This window comes from Montipora foliosa, chromosome 4 (genome assembly GCF_036669935.1).
Source record: "Montipora foliosa isolate CH-2021 chromosome 4, ASM3666993v2, whole genome shotgun sequence".
NCBI classification, from domain to species: domain Eukaryota; kingdom Metazoa; phylum Cnidaria; class Anthozoa; order Scleractinia; family Acroporidae; genus Montipora; species Montipora foliosa.
The window spans coordinates 24,578,099-24,598,098 of NC_090872.1; the positions used below are offsets into that span (position 1 = coordinate 24,578,099).

Sequence of the window (20,000 nt, forward strand, 5' to 3'; positions counted from 1 at the left end):
TTGACGTTGAAGGCCACGCCTTGGTAACCTGAACTTGTAGAGGCAGTGCGGAAGTACGGCGATGACGTATCACCACACCAAAAGTTACAATGCTTGTAACAATTACTAGTAAAACCAGACACAAAGAAGCCAGTGTAAAAGGAATGGTCGCAGATCAACAGCTGGTAGGAGTAAGCTGTAGAGGCTCCTACGGCATCCCACAATCCTAAAGCACTTCCAGTCTTACCATACTGCGTTGCGGCTTTAACTGGGAGGTTGGATTTTCGCTTGAAATAAGCTTTCTTTCCAGTCTGGTGGTCGACGAACATGATTTCTGTAAACTAATTAATAACGAAAAATAAGTTATTTGGATTGCGTTTTGTCAGAGTTACCCTCTCTTTGTCAACTGAAGATCAAAATATAGGTTTTAACTCGGAAATTTGTGATTTTTTCAAGGTTACAAGATTTTTACTCATTAGAAAGGTTGCATTTCTTTCTTTTATAAGTCATTTGCATGTCCTTTATGTTGTTTGTTAGGCTGTTGTACTCTCGGATTTATCGATTTGATAAGCAATTTTTTTTGAAAATGATATTATTAATGAAGTCGGTAGAAGGTAAAGGTTTCTGACTGTATTTGACCAGAGAGGGAAACCTGTCCATGATTTCAAAATAGAAACCCTGAATAATCTTCGTGTGAGGTCGACAAGTTGCGTCAGTTTTTATTATGTTGAAAATTGGGAGTTATTTAGCCTCGAACAAAGTATGCACTACGCGTGCTCATCAGCTTATTGGTTTATTACGACATTTGATCTAGCAACATACTGGAATGTTGTTGCAGTCAGTCCTGTAGCCAACTGCTTTTTTCTCATGTGAACGGTTCGCCGCGTTTTGTAAGGAAATGTAGGAAAAGTTGGCCTGCCCAGTGTAGATCGGATAAGTGAGTGACCACTCTACCATATAAACGGGGCCTAAGAATGTATGAAATTTTCCCGGGCTGTACTTGGACAGCGCAATGATCATGAAATGAAAGTTTGGAAGATGATCATAGCAGTTAAGGGGGGTAACCATGCATTTTTCAGAGGTAATTAATCTTTAATTTGGAAAAGAATGAGAGATAATGAGGCTGAATTGCATGAATATACAAAAATAGTATAACCACTTATAATAACAATTATAACTATAAATATAATAGAATAACCAATAACTCATAACTTATATGCAGATATTTTCAGTATATACAATAAAATAATCTCTTTTAACCGCCGTAATAAAATTCAATAAAGCTACTTGCAAGAGTTCTACCGCTTAGACATAGATTGGATAAAGGTATTGGTATTGGACGCTTGGTGCGTCTCTTAAGTTGAGTAAAGTCCCGTTATTTTCTAAGATTACACCTGGTAACATTCTTTGGTGGTAGTAGATGGTATACGTACTTACATTGCTTTGTATTTTAAGGATTTTTACAAATAGTGTTGATTAATTGTCTTTTAAAAATGCGAGGTTACCCCCAATTTCCTTTTTGGATTTCAATCACACTTGTTAAGATCTCCTTTTCGTACATATTCATAAACCGCACAAAAATACCTTTGAATCAGTAGGCACCGTTCTTAAGTTAAGGATTTGATTGTGATGTTCTTCTAACTTTTAATTCACGTTATATACCCTCTATTATACCCTCCAAGGAACTCGCTATTCAGTTGGGGTAAACACGCATTTTTTAAAGATAATTTATGATAATTCTTCCAAGGAGGACGACATGACCTGGGAACGAGGTTGCTGTCAACTGCTTAAATTTGCACTAATTGAAAGATATTTTGTCCCGGTTTATGATTATGCGGGAAATGTAGATCTTAACAGGTGTTATTGAAATCCAAACAGAAAATTGGGGGTAACCACGCATTTTCAAAGATAATTCATGAATAATATTTGTAAAAAGCTTTAAAATACAAAGCATTGTATGGCGTTCTTTCTCAAATTGAAGCTATATTATAACTGAAAAATGCTTCGTTACCCCCAATTTTCTTTTTGGATACCAAGAGAACTTACTAAGATCTACTTTCTTCGGATAGTTTTAAACCACGCAAAAATATCCCTGTATTGGTGAGATCACCGAATGGATAGGAAACCCGAGTATCTCGAGACGCGCAGAACGTATTATTGTTAATGCCAGTTTTGTTGTCTTTTTTTATCGAAAATGTGATAGCAATTATCAGTGAGTGCCGCAACGCTCTGCTTCAATTTATCTCTTCATTACTAGGGCGATTGCTCCCGGCTGATTATTATTATTATTATTAATATTATTATTATTAATATTATTATTATTATAATTATTATTATTATTATTATTATTGTTATTGTTAGTAGTAGTAGTAATAGTAGTAGTAGTAGTAGTAGTAGTAGTAGTAGTAGTAGTAGTAGTAGTAGTAGTAGTAGTAGTTGTTGTTGTTGTTGTTGTTGTTGTTGTATTCTGATGAATCTAATTTATTTTTAGAGAAAAGCAGAAGAAAGCAGGGTTCGATCGAGCCGGAGTTGCCTCAAGAAAAGAAAGAACGCCACTTCTCTTTTGAGATCCCGAGATCTCTCTAGCGTTCTCTCCTCTCTCTTTTTACATGTCGTCGAGAAAGACCCTGTTTGATGCTGATCACGGGAAAAAAAGGCAGTGGTTCTCTGTTTTGTCGAATTCAAATACTGCGAGAAAGCCGCGAAGGATGGCCTTTTCCTATCAAGTCAGCCCACAAAGACCTCTACAAGTTTAAATCATGATGTTTTAAACACATAATTACAAAAAACTAACAAAAAAGTTCTTTCCTCAAATGGCAATGATGTCAGCCCGACACTCATCAGCCTACTTTTCACGCTGTTAGGAGAATAGCCGTTGATGTTAAAGGCCACTCCATCGTAAGAAGAACTATCTGCCGCTGTACGGAAGTACGACGATTGAACATCCGAGCACCAGCTGTTACAGTGTTTGGAACAATTGCTTAAGATACCTGATACCATGAAGCCAGAGAAGAAATTATCGTCATAGATCAACAGCTCATAATCTTCCCAATATGAGTTGTTGACGCCTGCCATAAGATTCCATGATCCATAGGTGCTAGCAACGTTTCCATAGTTAGTGGCAGCCGTTATTGTGACGGAATGATTGGATTTTTGAGTGAAAAAGGTCTTGTTACCGCTTTGATGATCGATGAAGATGATTTCTGCGAACTAGAGAAAAACAATTCGAGAGTAAAGTGTTTTTAGGCCCACCTGTCCCGCTCTTAGATGTGCAGTCCGCGAATGAAAGATGTGTTCAGGTCGTTACGTATGTCCAAAAATGCATGTCATGAAGTGCACGTCAATTTGTTACAGACAAGATGAGGTACCGCTAATCACCTCTTGCCAAAAACAGGATTAGCATAATGTTTATATTTTCAGGCAAGCACTGTTTTGGTTAGCTGTTAATGGTTACTTTGTAGCTGAAGGAGTACATTTTGAGGGTCTCTTCATTTTGTTTGTTGTATTCCTGGATACACTGAGTCACTTTTAAATTTGAGAAGAAGGGTAACGAGACAATGGGGCTGTTTACACGCGTTTACACAAAAAGAACGTTTATGCAAAGTTTATTAATTGAGGCAATGGGCCGTTTATACGCGTTTCTACAATGGGGCCTTTTATGTAAAGTGTGAGGAGACGATGAGGCCGTTTATATAAGGTCAGTGCCAGTAGACGGTCGTACAGTGGGATCGTTTATACGACGTATAACGACACAATGGGACCGTTTATGCAAAGTGTAAGGAGCTGATGGGGTCATTTATGCGCGTGTCACATAAGATGCGGACGGAGTCGTTTATACGAGAGCGGTTTGCACAGGATAAGCTAAGTGCTGGAAGCACTCGCCTTCCACCAATGTGATCTGAGTTCGATTCGAATACTCAACGTCATCTGTGTGTCGAGTTTCGTTACTCTGCATCGCGAGGTTTTTCCATGTGACTCCGCTTTTCTTCTTGTCATCAAAAACCAACATTTCCTTTAATTAAACAGATTTTGATATACTCTAAATTTGTATTTTGCACGTTCACGCAGGTCTAGAATTCATCCGGGTAATGTGCATAATTAAAACACTACAAATATATTGCTTTGTTTTGAGTTATATATATTCTCGCCAATTAGTACAACACTTGTGCTGAGCTTTATAATCTTGAAAATTTAGATAAATTGGCACGAGCACGTTAACGAGGCAAGACGTAAACATTGATGTTGGTTTATTTTTATCGTATAAACGGCCCTAGATCGTGACTTCTTTTCCAATCGCAATGCCTTGAGGGGGCGCCAATATAATTTTATGAAACTTAAGATAAAGAGTTTTTCTGTCAAGTGTGGAAGAAATACATTAGTGCACGATTAAAAGCATCAAGCCTCTTGACTAATATTTGTTTTCTCGTTATTTTTGCTTTTAGTTCGAGCCATTCAAGGGGTATGTTGAAGGCGGCCCTACTCCGAAGGCCTCGACTCAGTTAGGTGCCGAAAGATGGGTAAGATTGTTGGGGCAAACGTTTAGAAGCCGGCTTTATTTCGACGTGAATAAAAGTATTTTAAGCTTCTTAATGCTAAGGATTAACCCTTTTAATTTGGCCCTTAATGTTCCTTATTACGAAGTAAAATCGTCTGGCGCTAGACAAAGTACTGTAAAAGCTATAATATAAGTGAAGGAGGAAGAGAGATTATTAAAAGGGACATGGTTGTATACATAGACGAGACGAGACGAGAAATTGAAGCAGCGGGGATTACGAGGGTCAAATTCAAGGAGAAGCCAGAACGGGTCTTGAACCTTGGTTGTCCAGATCTCAAGGCAAGCACCCAAACCACTGGCCTGCACTGGCTCCTTGCCAATTCTTTTGAAATATCTTTTGAAGTTAAAGTCATTTTTATCATAATGTCGGAGTGGCTCCTTCAAATATGAGTCTGGTATCAATGGAAGCCGACGGTGCGCCCTTTACCCTCCCTCCCTCTTTCAGTGCTCCATTTTACGGGTATTTAAAGCTATAGCTACATGGATCAGGGGGAAGTCGAAACAGACGTTGAAGTCACCGAGGATCAACATGGGGGCCTCTTGCTCCGAAGCCATCGGCATATCAATTCTTTTGAATTAATTAATCTAGTGAAAGTGCCCTTCGCAATTGAAGTAGTCCACAGTCACTCCACCTTAAACCCTTCCCGACCCCTTAACCGGTCTCTATTGACAACTAAAATAGCTTGGCGTTAGACAGAGAAAAAGTTATGATAAGGGCAAGGGGTAAGTTGCTCGATTTTTATGTTGTACCTTGCGGTTTAAATGCTCAACAGTGAGTGACAGAGTGAGACCTACCGGTGTTCCGTAAACAAGTGAAAAAAACTAAATATACTTACTGGGATGTTATTACAGTCTGTTGAATACCCATTGGTTCCGTAAGGTTTTTGCGAATCATACTTGACGTTGTCCTTTGGATCTGCTTTGTCATCGGTAGTGTAACACATGGTCCAACCGCCACTGTATGACGTCATGTCGCAATAGGCTTGGAATGCGTTGGATTGGTTGCCTCCATCTGGGTCCAGCAAGTACAAGCCATCCCCTGCAGATGGACGCGATTCCTTGATTTCTTTACAATTTCGCCCTGAAGAAAGAAGTAGAAGCAATTTTAAGCTGGAGCCCATGGCAACAAAAATGTTTGAAGTTTTCAATTTAAAAGAAACTTAAAGTAGACACTAAAAAGAACTAAAAGCGTATAAATATCAAAAATAAGCCTTTTTTGTGAAAAAAATATTTGAATTTTGATTTAATAATGTCAACTGAGGTTGAGCATCGATATCGCAGCTCGAGTGGCAGTTCGTTTTAAAGGTTTGGAACCGATCGCGACCGCGAGAAGCCTCGGTCAGTTGATCTTCTTGGGTGAGAAAAGACTTGCAGCTTGCAACTCAGAAACCCTGTCAGGGGTTGTCGTAATCTTGGATCATCCATATTTGGAAATGCCACTGTGATTACGATTGTCTTCTTAGTCAATGGATGAGCGATCTCACTGTTAAGTTCTAAAAGCCAGAACCTGATGATAATTTCAGGACATATAAGATAAACGATAGACCGAGTAGATTCATCATGTCTAAATTTTGACAAAAAATGAACAAAAACCAAGATCTTAAGTGACAGTTATATTTCGGTATAAGCTATACCATCATCTGACTGAAAATGCACACAAAAATTAGGAGCTTAAATAGTTACAAGATGTATACTCAAGAGAACAGGCAGAGTTCTCTGCTGGATTTTAATCTATTGTTAAGTGATGGCGATTGGCGCTTGATATGGAAGGCCTCTTTAAACAATAGCAGGTTCCAATTGTCGTCATAATCTAACACCGTGGTGTTAATATTCTGAACTACATTGATTGCGTATTCATTGTTGCCAGAAATAGTTGTTGTGGTGATGTTATTTAAAGTATCCGATAAATTGAATAAATTATGGGATAAAGGCTAAATGTTTAGTTTGATGCATATGATGTTATAGCTTATACGGAAATATAACTGTCACTTAAGATCTTCGTTTTTGTTCATTTGTTGTCAAAATCTAAAGACACTAGGAGTCTACTCAGTCTATCGTTTATCTTATATGTCCTGTTAACTTCTCTTTAGCGTAATTAACTCTTCATGAAATGGCAATCTAAGAGTAATTAAGACTGAAACCTAGGGATACAGTATATAATTGCTGGTGGCGTTTCTCATGAGGCCGGGATTTTTCACTCCATCCACACTTCTCCACCACAATACAGTACAGTACAGTACAGTACAGACTGGCTATAGTTTACAAATGTAATTATTACATATGTTATTGACTAATAAAAACTCTAAAAACTATCGTAGTCGTGCATTCAAACCTCTAGTTCTCAGTGTGACATAACTCTAATTTTAAACCACACATAATATAAAAATAGTGAGTGTTTTATTAATATTTCTTGTGTTTGCACTTAGCGAGTTCCAAGTGTTGATAGATCGGTAGTGAAAGGAACGTCTAGGTTTTCCCTGAATCTGGTATTATAACTATGGATTCCTGTTATTATCCTGATGTAGCTATTTATGTAGGAGGGCACAAGCCCATTCACTGTTTTTATAGCTGGGTGACATCACGTACTAACAGCTGTTGTTTGATAGAGGACCAGCCCAGTTCCCGCAAGACTGGTAAGATATGGTCAAACGTCCTAGTATTAGTTAACAAGCGAACAGCAAAGTTTTGTGGAAGCTGTAATTTATCAATGCTCTGCTTAAATGTGCCAGACCATACGGTAGAACAATAAGAAAGCTTACTAAAAACAAAGCAATTCAAAATGGTGAAAAGTACAGATTTAAAAAATAGATGTCTGACTCTGCTTATCTGGCATAGAGTAGTAGGAAGGGACAAAGTCAATGAGTTAACATGTTCATTAAATGTAAGGTTTGAGTCCAGTATGATACCCAAATCTTTAACTGAAGGTACTGGAACTAGGTTTTGGCCAAGAAAAGGAACTATGACATCTGGGATTTTACTTAGTAGCTGTCGCGTTCCAAACAAAATGAGTTTGGGTTTACCACCTCTTCTTGTAGAAGGAACGGCTGTGCAGAGATGGGACATATATTCATGACTCTAATTTCGCACCGCTCTCTAGAATGGGTATATTACTATATCATTTTGCGATCTCACCCATTAATTGACAATTTTTCCCATCTCCAGTAAATCCAATCCTACAGTAACACTTGTAAGATCCCTCCTTGTTTCTGCAGACAGCATTGGGGTCACAAGGGGAAGCATTGCATTCGTTGATATCTGTTTAATTAAGAAAAAAATACATAGCCGTCAGGGCAGTGTGGTTTGCTGTTGTGATTGGCTTGATGGAGACAAATGAAGAGCTTTTGCGCGAGAGATCGAACTTTAGAATCGTTGCGGACAAAAGAGAAGGACGTTTCGAAATTTCCGGGTTTAATGTTGCACCTGCCATAAACGTCAGTTAAATATCTCAAGCGCTGACATCTTTCGAGAAAAAGGATACCGTACGGGTCTTACTGCCGTCGCTTTCCTTCTCAATTTCTTCCTCCCTTTTTTACGTTAACGTGAAAAGAACTGCCATCAGGTAGTCTCGCGATGTGTAGTTTTCCTGGATCGGTCACAATGTGGTGACGAAACAACTGGTAGCGAAATGACCGAAACCAATATCAAGTCTAGTTGCCAGTTCCTTTATGTAGTGGAAGAAAGTCACGCGCAGCCACTAATGCAATAGGCTAGGACTGACGTTTTTCTTTGTTCACCGTAAACCGCAATCGTCTAAAAGTCACGTGACCATTTGAGGTTGAGGTTCACGTCTATGTAGCAGTAAGCTGGTGAATGACGGCAGAGTTTTTCGCTAGCTATATAGTTTTAAACATTTAACTCACGTTTTGACTTGAATTTTACTTTCCTTTAAGAGTTATCTCGATAAATGAGAGGTTTATTTGATTGAGTTGCGAGATTATAAAAATTACCAACAACACCCGTGAACCCATGCGTCGTCATAAACAAACATGGCGTCGTGATCGATGCACGTGCTTCGTTGAAAAAGTGAGAAACTATTCCCGTACGGCGAACTCGGAACTGTAAACGGCTGTCAGGACGAAAATTATAAAGAGGTTGAGATTGCAAATGGTCAGATATTCGTTTCGTGGGGAAGGTATTGTTAAGCGGTTAGCATGATCTCCTTCAACATCCGGTCTTAACACAAGGGCGTGGCACAAGGTATAGACAGCGCATATCACCGAAGTAGATGTCAAAATACTTAAAACGAACGGAAATGGCAGAGCACTCAGCGTTTTATTTAATTTGTTTGTTTCTTTGTTTCCTTTTTTTCGCACTACTGTTCTTTTGTTTGTTTGCTTGTTGTTTACTCAGATACGTGTGATAATGCAAGATTAGCAGACCCGGGCGTTTCAATAAAAGCCAATTAGCGGCGGTCTTTCGCCGTCTATAAAACCTATTACCTGCGTCCGATTAGCCTTTGATCAGGCTTTTGCGGTTGTCTTGGGTTTGAGATGCGATCACAGCCGCTTATTTCACCATCGCCAGCCGCGGGAAAAGTTATTTAAAACCTGCAAACCCTCATTTTTCGCATTGACCAGAATAGTTTCCATATATTTACCGTAATACCAATAAAAGGCAATCACAACAAACGCAGACAATCTTAGGAGCCAATCGCTACGCAAGGCAGATAAACGCCGCTAATTATAGACGTGTGCACGCAAGTCATAATTGATTTGCTTTATCTTAAATTTGCTGAGAATGTTTCACGAGATTTTGTTGGAAAATTGTAATACGTACTCATGTAAAAGCCAATTAACGAGCATTTACATTCAATCAGCTGGAAACCGCTTTGAGGTAACTTAACATTTTATTTATTTTCACCTGTGCACGATTTTCCGTCACCAGTGAATCCTGCTTTGCAACTGCACTGATAAGATCCAAGGGTATTGCTGCATACAGCATTCTCATCACAGACCAAGGGAGAAGCTGAACATTCATCAATATCTGCAAAACAAGACGCACTGTATCCTGTATCCTGTTTAAACCATCGATGCAGTTTCCAATAGGTTACCGTAACGCAAGAATGAAGTTGGCAAATAACTAAAGGGACAGACAATATGCCGACTGTATAATTGGAAAATAAAATCAATCGGTCTGTACGTGTTTATTTGCTGACATGGTACATGGTAGAGCAGTGCAGTGCAATCGGACGATGACCGGCTAAGTTTGAGTCCCGTCAAGTCTAGAATTTTTCAAGGTCCCTTCGCAACTAGGACAATCATTCTCGTTAGAGTCATTAAAACCGCAGTCAGGATATATATTTTTTTTCATCAATCAATCAATACAATTCTTATTATTTTCGGGTCTTTCATGTATCTAGCTACATAATAAGCTAATTGGGAACACCTATCCACTCCCATATATTTAAATGTATAAACATAAAAATAAACTGATCTAAAACATATTAGAACTTTGCTGACGTTTTGGTTTATTAACATTACATGTTTACTCACAGAAGGCATCCTGAAATTTACATAGTGCAGTCTTTAGCCACCAACAACTGATAAATTTTTGGGTGCAAAAAGCGCTTGATCCCAATGCATTCTTTGAAAAGTTTGAACTTTCAACCCATCATTGCTCAGAGATTATCTGGCATATCCGATTCAAATTTTCAGAGGTAGCTAATTATGCAAAGCCCTTTAAATGTTCAGTACTTTATTTTCGGGTGACTTATTATAAAACGATAGCCTTGAGCAGATAAGACAAAAAATATAACAAATTTCCCTATACAATGTGACTTGTAAGGTCTCCATATATATATCTATATATTTATTTATTTATTTATTTATTTATTTCACGGTCTCAGAAGCTGAAGAGCAAGCAAATCCGACGACAGCGTCGCCGGGTTCCCAGAACAAATGCGATTTTTTCATGGAATTGATTGTACTCTTAATCTTAGGGCCGATTTACACGGTACGATTCTTGTCGCATGCGACAAACTTACGACAGGTTTACAACTGGTTTACCGTATTGTCGTGTAAGTCAGAGAAAATGTCGCAGCATTTTAAGCAGTGTTTAAGACGTCTTTTAAAACGCTTCGACAATTGGAAGTCGTGACTTAGGCCTGTCGTAAGCTTGTCCCATGCGCCAAAATCGCACCGTGTAAATCGGCCCTTAATGAAAACTGATTTCACACTTAAAGTAGTTTTGAAAACGAGGTTGAGGTGAATAACGAGTTTGGGCGAAATTTTTAGCCAATCATTAGCAAATTAAGCGCAAAATCATTCGCGAAATTTCTTTTGACACCGCCGACACTAGCACAACCACTAGCACCCGACAGTTCCCTCCCTTTTGAAAGAACTTTAAAATCTCACATCACCCTTTACAGAAAACATTGTTTTATCAAGGCTAAGATTAAGAGCACGGTTTTTACCTTCCGTCTGCATGTCACAAAATGCAAATACTACCATATTAGGTTTAACGCCTGACAGCCAATATCTTCCGCTGACCGCTTCTCTTTCACTAGCCTTTATTTCTTTGCACGATACTGCTGCCAACTCAGGGATGGAACCGAGAGGGGCTGAAATCGAAACAAAGCCGAAAAAATTTAAGCAAGCGAAAATAAATAATACAACCGACGTTTCGGAGTCTTCATGGCGACATTTTCAGAGGAAACTTGAGGAAAACGTTAAAAGTATTTAAAGAGGTATTTGGCAATGAAATTGTCAATAGGGATTGTGAAGTAAATTAAACAATACTTTTGCTAGCGCGAATGCAATCTGCTTACACCTTTCGGCTGGGTTTTCGCGGTTTTTGACAGGCACTTCTTACGCAGCGAGAAACGCTTCAGTAGATCTTCTGAGACCTTCCAGTGCATGTTCTTCTAGTGTTAAAAATAGAGGTTGACTGGTGTTAAGGATTGATTGGAGTGCAGGGATGGCGCAGTGGAGAGAGCACTCGCCCAATGTGGCTGGGGTTCGATTTTCAGATTCGCGCGGCGTTATATGTGGGTTAAGTTTTTGGTTCTCTACTCTGCACCGAGAGGTTTTCCTCCGGTTTTCCTCTCTCTTTGTTGATTTCAGTTTATAGTGTCCCCTAATTAGTGCTCCAGCGTTAGAAGACTAGACACTTAAATAAAGTTATTTTCCTTTCCCTCCACACGATCGTGCAAATGTCCGCTCGTATATCTTCCATAACCCACAAAAACTTGCATAAATACGGGAACATGGGGAGGGGACGGAGGGGATAAGATCACAAATGTGGGTCGGGGTCGATTCCAGAGTTTGCCACGGTCCCCTCTCCTCGAAAACCAACCTACGATTTGATTTCATTGCATTTGATTCCTGTGCAGTGTCCCCACTGGACCATTTTCGAATTCTCACGGCTGGACTGCATCTAGCATGGAATGGAAGCTAATGCGGGCAAATCTTTTCAAATGCAAATTAATTTGCCCGCTTTAGCCTCCATTTCATGCTAGATCCAGTCCAACCGTTAGAATACGTAACTGGCCTGTTAGTGCCACTAAATACACTTAAATAAAAGAAAGGTTAAGCGTGACGTTTACGGCAATCGACAGGCTCCTGCTTATCGTAAAAGCGTGAAAGTACTCTCATTTTAACTTGCCTCCTTCCTTCATATCTGGAGCTAATTAACAGGACAGAAATGAGCTAACATCAAGCGGGGTTCTTACATTTTTGGCAAAACTCTAGCTAATTTCACTCACTACAATTGCCGTTTGGGGTAAACGTCATGCTTAACCTCTTTAAAGTTCATTATGATCATTAGGGAGCTTTGGCACGCAATATTTTTGAGACGCAGACGACAACCGTAAGTGAACTGTTTTCCCTTTTAATTTGTCTTCACTCAACCACATTTATATTGCTAAGTATCTTTTCTCCATGCATTAGAGATATCGATGATTAGTTTTAAAATCTGGAAGACACTACTTTCATCGCAAGCAAAATGTTTACGTCAGGTTGCCATCCGAGTCTCAACTCTTTTATTACATTACTTGCCCTGTATTGCTAAGGATAAAAATCCTTTATTATATACCCCTGTTTTGCTCTCGAGTGAAGTAATATCTGTCAGGATCAGGAACAAAGTCCTTGGGACAGGCTTCCTTCGTTCGATCACTAAACTCACACATGCGTCGTGACAACACAAAGTTAAAACTTTGACATCGATTATCTCTTCGACATTCCGGCAGGCACATGAGTCCAAGATCTGCTGGCATCGTCTTATAAATATGCTTCTGCAACATCCTTCCAGATATTGACATTTGAGATCCAGAACTATGGCATTGTTGAGTGGCCGCTCGGGCAAGCAGTTGACCAATGACCCCAAAATATAACAGATGTCTCATGTCCTGAAAAAAGTTTGAAATGGTACAGAAAAGCTCAAATTTTATGTAACCTGAGTGGGCTTAATAAGCTGACTTGGTTGTGGCTGTTCGATGTGTAGAGAGGGGAGTGGAAAACATAACCATGTGTAATCAGATAATAGCATTGATTTCATTATCTGAACACCAAATAAGTTTGTCTTCAGTGGCAACAAATTCAATTTCACCTCGCGTCGCAAGTGGCCAACTGTTAATTATACACGTGCTGTAGACGTCCAAGTATGTTCAGTTGATTGACAGTTCTATGTTACGTGCGGTCAGTAATTTTAATTAACTGAACTTTGTCGCATTTGTTTGGCATTATGAAAACCCTAACATGTAAACAAATTGTCCTGTGTTTGACTGGTGATTTTGTAAGGCAACATTTGATTAACAGGAGGCACTTCTGACAAACTTTCCTATATACGCTTCAATGCTATATAGGTGAGCGTAGAAAGTAACAACTGAAAAGATTAAACTTTTTTCGAATGTTTAAAAACTTAAAGCTTGTTTCTGCCTCCGAGGCCTAAAGAGAGCGACTAAAGCTTCATTGAAGGGAATATCCTGCGTGACCAGTTTTACACGCTCAGACATCGTCTTTAATATTTAATTTACGCGGACTTTGTGTATAAGGAAGTGGCATATAGAGTAAGTCTACTGGGCTGCGTTAGAGGTTGCACGAACAAAAGAGACACCAATACCTGTAGGTTTTAACACAATAATTTTAGTCGTTGTTCGATTACTGCACATTTAATAGTTAAGATGCTGCCTAATGCACATCACCACTCGAAATCTGGTTAGCTACGGCACTTTATAGAAAGACATTATAGATATTTAGGCGAGCCTAAGAGCGGAGCTTCTCAATTATTATTATTATTATTGTATATTTACGTTTTTGTTTACAACTAGTCCGCTTACCATACGACAAGTCCAGACTGCTTACCATAAATTTAATGTATTTTCCCGTGCTCTTTCTAGCTTTTTCGTCACCATTATTCAGCCTGTTTTCTCGTGCTCGTGCTTACTCTTTTCTCTTTCTCGTCCCTAAATTAAATATTCGTCTCGTTATTCGCGGTCTTTCTTGCTCTCTCTCTCCCGTTGTATGTCATTGATATTTCGCCTGTTTTCTCGTGCTCTCAGTCGATCTCTTTCACGTTTAGCATCGCCTTCTCGTCAACTGCTTACTGCCTTTTTATCTCGCTCTCTTTATCGCTTCTTTCCTCGTTGTACGATATCTTAGCTTGCTTTTGGTTGTCTCCAAAATAAATTTTTGCTTGACTGTCTTATTAATGAGCTACTAAAAGCCAATATCAAATGACGTACGCTGCATGGCCATGCAACTTCTCGCCCAAAAAAGGCGGGGTTCCAGGAGGGTTTCATCAGTGTGACATTTCGTGTTTACATGAAAAGTTGAAGGTACCGACGTACGGACGGACGGTCGCCCGATGACGTCATAACCAAACCCAACGACAGGTTACTCTTTCCTAGAAACACATAAATGCCCTTATTCTACGTTTTCCTACGGTGGCCCGTAAGGGACATGGCATTTCGTGATCAGTTTTCCTGCTTCAAAATTTCAACTCGAGATTTTGTGTTCACAAACTCGAAATTTTGAGTTCACAAGCACGAAATTTTGCTTTCACAAACTCGAAATTTCGAGTTTGTAAACTGGTCAGTGTAAAATGCAGACTGCAGACTAGGGGTGAAATGCAGACTAAGGTTATAATCTAACTGTTGAAAAAGCCCATACCTTTTACAAATGCTACCAGTTACGGTCTAAATATTGTTTTGTGCCTAAGGTTAGCGCTTCTGAAAAGTTTGGGCTTTTTCAACAGTTACATTGTAACCTTATTCTTCATTTTACCCCTTGTCTACAGTTTGTATTTTACACTGACCAGTTTGTAAACTCAAAATTTCGAGTTTGAAACTTTGAAGCAGGAAAATTGATCACGAAATGCCAAGTCTCTTTGACGGGCCGCCGTATTTCCCTTTCTTTTGCGAAGCAGCTCGATATCTCTAGTTAAGAGGCAAATTGTGGGCCAAAATGATCAAACTACTTTCTGCATAACGCCACTCTCCATTCAGTTTCACATTTGCCGTTTCCCGTTTGGGCAAAACCTCTCGAACGACATTTTCTGCCGCCGCGCGGAATACTTCAGGGGCACCCAACGTCAATTTTCGGAAAATATCTGTTCGGAAGACGATTTGAGATCTAGAATTTTCGGAACATTTGTTGTAAAATTTCTTGCTTGTCTGCCTCTCCTAGGATTTTCGAACATCTGAAAATGGTATAATTGCCCATTTTTAACGGATTTTTTCCCTAAAAACGTCATCTAGAATTTTTGGGAGCCTTTTTTCTGGCTGAAGTTTTCGAAAAGGTAAGTTTTGATCCCTATAATTTTCGGATAGCTAGACTTTCAGCTAGGAAATCCGAACAGATGAAAAATTTTTAGGGGATAAAAATATGCCTCTTTCTACCGTTAAAATACTAAAATACGTTTAACAATGCTACGTTTAAGTGGTTTTGAACTATATTCTCGTTGGGTGCCCCTGATACTTTTTCATATTATCAAATTTGAATGCTTTTATTCTCGTTTGAGGTTGCAAGTATTCGTATCTTACTCGTATCGTAGTTGTCTTTTGCAAATTTATTTTTACTTTAGTTGTACCTTTAGATTTCTTGTAAATTTTATATGGATGCAACGTGTCTCCTACGCCAGGATACTAGCGTTAGCACTGAATGGTCTTGCCTGTATGAATAAAGCTGTACTTTGACTTGCTAATTTGAACACACGGTACTAGATCTCCCAAAAGCTTCCGGCTTAGCCAAAGCGGAAAAACCGATAATTGACACTCTTGTGGTGAAAACAATAGCATAAGCAAGATTTTAAAGAAATCCAAACGCAACTTTGCTAAAATTGTTGCAATTTTAGTAATTGAATGAACACTGCATGCGTTGGGCAATTTCACTTTAATTCAGTTGATAAGTAAGTAAAATTCTTAAAACTTTAGCAAAAAGAATTAGCTCAGTCAAAAAAAAAAAAAAATTCTTAGCTTAAGTGCACATTTAGTTGATTAATTACCCGGATTAAATTTTTAAACTTCTCTAGTGGGGATTTCTAGCTGATGTGATGGTTAAAGAGATTGGTAAAGAATTACTTTATTTCTTGCTGCATTATCGAATCGTGGGTCCCTCGTTAAGTGATCATGCAGTTTAAAGCATACATTTGAGAAATTATGCTAAAAAAATTATTCTCCAGATTGTCTTATAATCGACGCTGTGTTGAAATTAAAGAAGCTCAACGAGGGAAATTTATAGAAAAACAACGACACAAAAGACTGTCTTTTAAGTGAAACGCTTTAGCAGCTGCTAAACAATTAACTGACTCAGTGACGTGTGAGACGTTGTAAGCAAACACTTCTGACATATAAGCATTTTTTGAAATACACCGAGTTTTCGCATAAATGGTCGTTTCCTTGGAAGACGAGAAGAAAACAGGGAAATAGGGGTTTCAAACGCAAAGTTGTATTTTTGCTCAATCATGGTGAGAAATCAACAGCAGTAAAAGCTTATAACAGCAAAATGAATGCTGGCAAACACCCTACTCAGAAAATTAATAATACATTTCATGTTTAGTCCACTCAAAACTAAAATCTTTCGTTTCGGAGGCAAAAAAAAAAAACAGAATTTAAATAAGTTAGAGGATGAAATGAAATCCAGTTTTCCCAACACGACAAACATGGCAAATGTTCATTTTCCGCGCTAAAAGGAAGACATTCTGGAACTGACCATTCCTCAGTTTAAGAAATGGGAGTTGCTACCCCAGTTTTTTTCCCTTTGCTGTCCCGGCCTTATCGACGGCATTTTAGCTCTGTGGGCGATAATATAATACACTATAGCTACCGCTGTGAATTTTCCCCTGCAAAGCAGAAAAGTAACTTGTCCAGGTGAAATCAATCGCTCAGTCGCAGTTAAATTAAATAAAGCAGTCCAAGAAATTTGAAGATTGCAGTTTCCAAGTTAGTAGAAGTAGCCACTCAAAGACATCGGGTGTAATAAGAGTTTTACGTTCGAATTCCAGTATATTTGCACCGTAAAAAGTCTTGTCAAAATCAAATTCCTTTCAACTAAGCTATACTGTGATTTAATTTCAAAAGCTACGCTTTGAATTCGCCCATATAGAGAAACAATGATTACTTACTGTTCGCTAACGTGACTTATTGGGACTTCAAGAAACATGTGCAATCTGTAGCCAGCTCTGATTGGAATATGCGCAATCTGTAGCCAGCTGTGATCGGACCTTTGTGGAAAAATATTCAGTCGTATCGGTTGAGGTTCGTAGCAGCGGTTCTTATTGAAGACTTCCCTAGTATATTTTACCTCAGTTGTTTTCCATGTATCTTATTAATAAACAACTTTGTCAGCTGCCGAATGTCAACTGACGAAACACCCATTTCATCAAATATGAATAAGGGCCTTTATTACCTGAGTATTGTTTTGAGCCTGTGTAAGGAGTTCTGAAGAAAAATCCAAAATTGAGACTTAAATCTAGTAAATAAAAGTGGCTTCAAGTTAATTTGACCAAAAGCATAACGGCAACTAGCGCTTTTAAAGAAAATCACAACTAGTGCAAATAAACCGCGCGAGTGGAGTGGAAGTCTCCATTGCTGGTTGAAAACAGTGGAGTTAAGCCGATCACATATTTTAGCATAATCATTTTTACTAATCATAATCATCTACAGTCAAATCTGTTTAAACTGTCACCTTTTCTCCTACGGCCATTTTTTTCTCAGCGGAGGGTCCATAGAATTTCCTGCAGGAACCCACAACACAACAATAACAACAGCTCAGCTCACAACTACAACAACAGAAAGCTTCATTTATATGACTATAAAGACCTTAAGAGCAATAAAACATCTGCTTAGTACGTTAATGTAACAGCTTGCATGTTATCGTTGTGTTAATTCACTGGGCCTGGGAACAACTTCCGGTCCGAATTGTTTTCTCAGTGGGCCCACTAGGCTCGGTTACCACCCGCTGTTACGAAAATGGGCGAGCGCTCCCAGAACTCGAGTGAGTGGCAGAAATCGAGCCTATGGGCCCAGTTCATAGACCAAATCGTCTAACTCAATGTTGTACCCAATTCAAATCCGTTGGGAATAAAACGTTTTGTCTCAAGTATTTCCATATCATACAAATGAGAAAGCTACAAAATCATGCAAAAGCAATACACAGAGGGTCTTAACCCCGAGAGATTTGAATTGGATTCGTCATTGAGTGAGCCAAATTGTTCTATTGCAACCTCCTGCTTCCATTTGGATTTGTGGTTGTAATCGCTCACGATGTTTGTAATTTTATTCTAAGTTTCTCTCTCTAATGGAGTACCACTCTTGTACATGTGGGTTTTCACCTTTTCTTTGTTGTACTTTTTTTTTTTATCTTATCTTTTCTCCTGTCCCTTACACCAACCTGGTTTTGTATGTTATTTTGGCTATCTAGTTTTCACCAAACGGTACCATTAAAGAAATTGTTTTGTTGAGCTTGTACCTGGTTGACACTGTGCCCCAAATACGACAGTTAAAGTTGATTATAATGTTAATTAATACTTCTAGCAATGATGCAATTCTCTTGTTCCTCCCAGTAGTCATCGCTTTCTCAGATCATCAACCAATCAATGTGCAAAGGTTTTCGATTTCACTCACAGGCGCCCCAAGTTCACAACGCGATTTGCAATGCATAACAATTATGTAGTAAGAGAGTTTAATGGCGAAAAAGTTAAGTTAAGGTGAAATAAGTCTTTCGCTCGCAATAAACTTTCGCTACCTCAAATATCTTGTTCACTTTTGTTTTGGGTCGATTCATTAGCCATTGCTGACATAGTGAACCACAGATATCATAATATGTCGAACTGGATTGAAACCAGCGAAAAATCGTTATAAGCTTGTTGCATGCAAATTATAAAGAAAATCTAACGACCAGATTTTCTGCAAATAATCAAAACCGATTTTAAAGGCCTTTTTGTATTTATTCATGTTGTCATGGCAACGGCATATGCGTCAGCTTAACTATCAAAAACCTGAAGTTCGTGTTGCTAACTTGCTTGCTACCATTTTTGGCGACCAAAGGATGACGGGTTTTAGAAATAAAGGTAAATGAGACATAGGTATCAAAAACTGTGTTCAGCCACCTTAAATTAACAGTGATTTCTGCATTGTTAACTTCGCAAGTGAAGTCCAAATTACACAAGCTGCTTTATTAAAAACATCTTTTTGTTAATTTAAATTTATTTTTTATTTAGTCAAAATTGAATGCTATCAGTTTAAATGCACTTCATGTAACATTTAACTATACTTGCACATATCAAAGGGTATGAATAAAAACAAAAACAAAAACAAAAAAGCACGAGCAAAGGCATGGGAGAAAACGAGAAACAAACAGTAACCAGATCGCTAATGAAAAAGCTTTCTTTTCAACTTTCCACTTTTCATGTAACCTGTGAGAAAGCTCTTTACAATAGATCGATCTCTAAGTAATTCTACCGGAATAAAAGTAGTGTTTTCTATCATGGGAAGACAGAGGGCAAGACGTTATAAACACCTTCACTCAACCAATGTCTTATACACTAACAACATCCCACATAAAATTAAGAAGGCATCTATACTCTCGCCATTTGAAAGAGCATTTACAAGAAGTCTTTTGTGTTTCTTTTGAAATTCGTCTCATAAGCAGTTTTTATAACTACAATAGTGTTTTAGCTGCTACTACGTTTCTCTATTTTAATAACTACTTATTAAATGAGAGGAGAATCTCAAACTGAGTAGTTTCATGGCGTGGAATACAACCCCATATCACCTTTTATTGACTGTGACAGCTGGCGTTCTCACAGCTTTCTAAATTTTTTTGGTATATTCCCTTTATGCCTGTCTTAATTAACTTGGTCTATACTACCTGTCGTTTTATTTTCAGTCATGATCAATCTTTGTTATTTTTTAGTTTATTTTTATCCAAGCCATGCTTAGAGCGTTCACACATCACAGACTTCATGTTTTGTACAAAAAGATAATTAGGAAATTACTTTGTTTGCCGGTTCTGTACAGTAAAGAAACGCT

General features: G+C 38.5%; 1 protein-coding gene across 9 annotated transcripts in view; it reads right to left on the reverse strand.

Moving 5' to 3' along the window:
* The window catches only part of LOC138000411 (uncharacterized), a 58,430-nt gene extending 40,660 nt beyond the window's left edge, over positions 1-17,770 (reverse strand). The window contains exons 1-7 of one of the 9 annotated variants that reach the window (XM_068846808.1): positions 17,093-17,303; positions 12,566-12,878; positions 10,947-11,093; positions 9,395-9,517; positions 7,667-7,789; positions 5,371-5,615; positions 1-320 (exon numbers count right to left, since the gene is read on the reverse strand). The exon at positions 1-320 is cut by the window's left edge and continues 287 nt beyond it. In XM_068846808.1, coding sequence (XP_068702909.1) covers positions 1-320; positions 5,371-5,615; positions 7,667-7,789; positions 9,395-9,517; positions 10,947-11,093; positions 12,566-12,875 — 1,268 coding nt within the window. In that variant the 5' untranslated portion in view covers positions 12,876-12,878; positions 17,093-17,303. Of the gene's footprint in view, positions 321-2,427; positions 3,190-5,370; positions 5,616-7,666; positions 7,790-9,394; positions 9,518-10,946; positions 11,094-12,565; positions 12,879-13,833; positions 14,211-15,559; positions 15,671-17,092; positions 17,305-17,655 lie in introns of those variants that run through there. The other 8 variants (XM_068846809.1, XM_068846805.1, XM_068846807.1 and 5 more) reach the window with 8 other exon arrangements.
* Between the last annotated feature and the right edge of the window lie 2,230 nt (positions 17,771-20,000).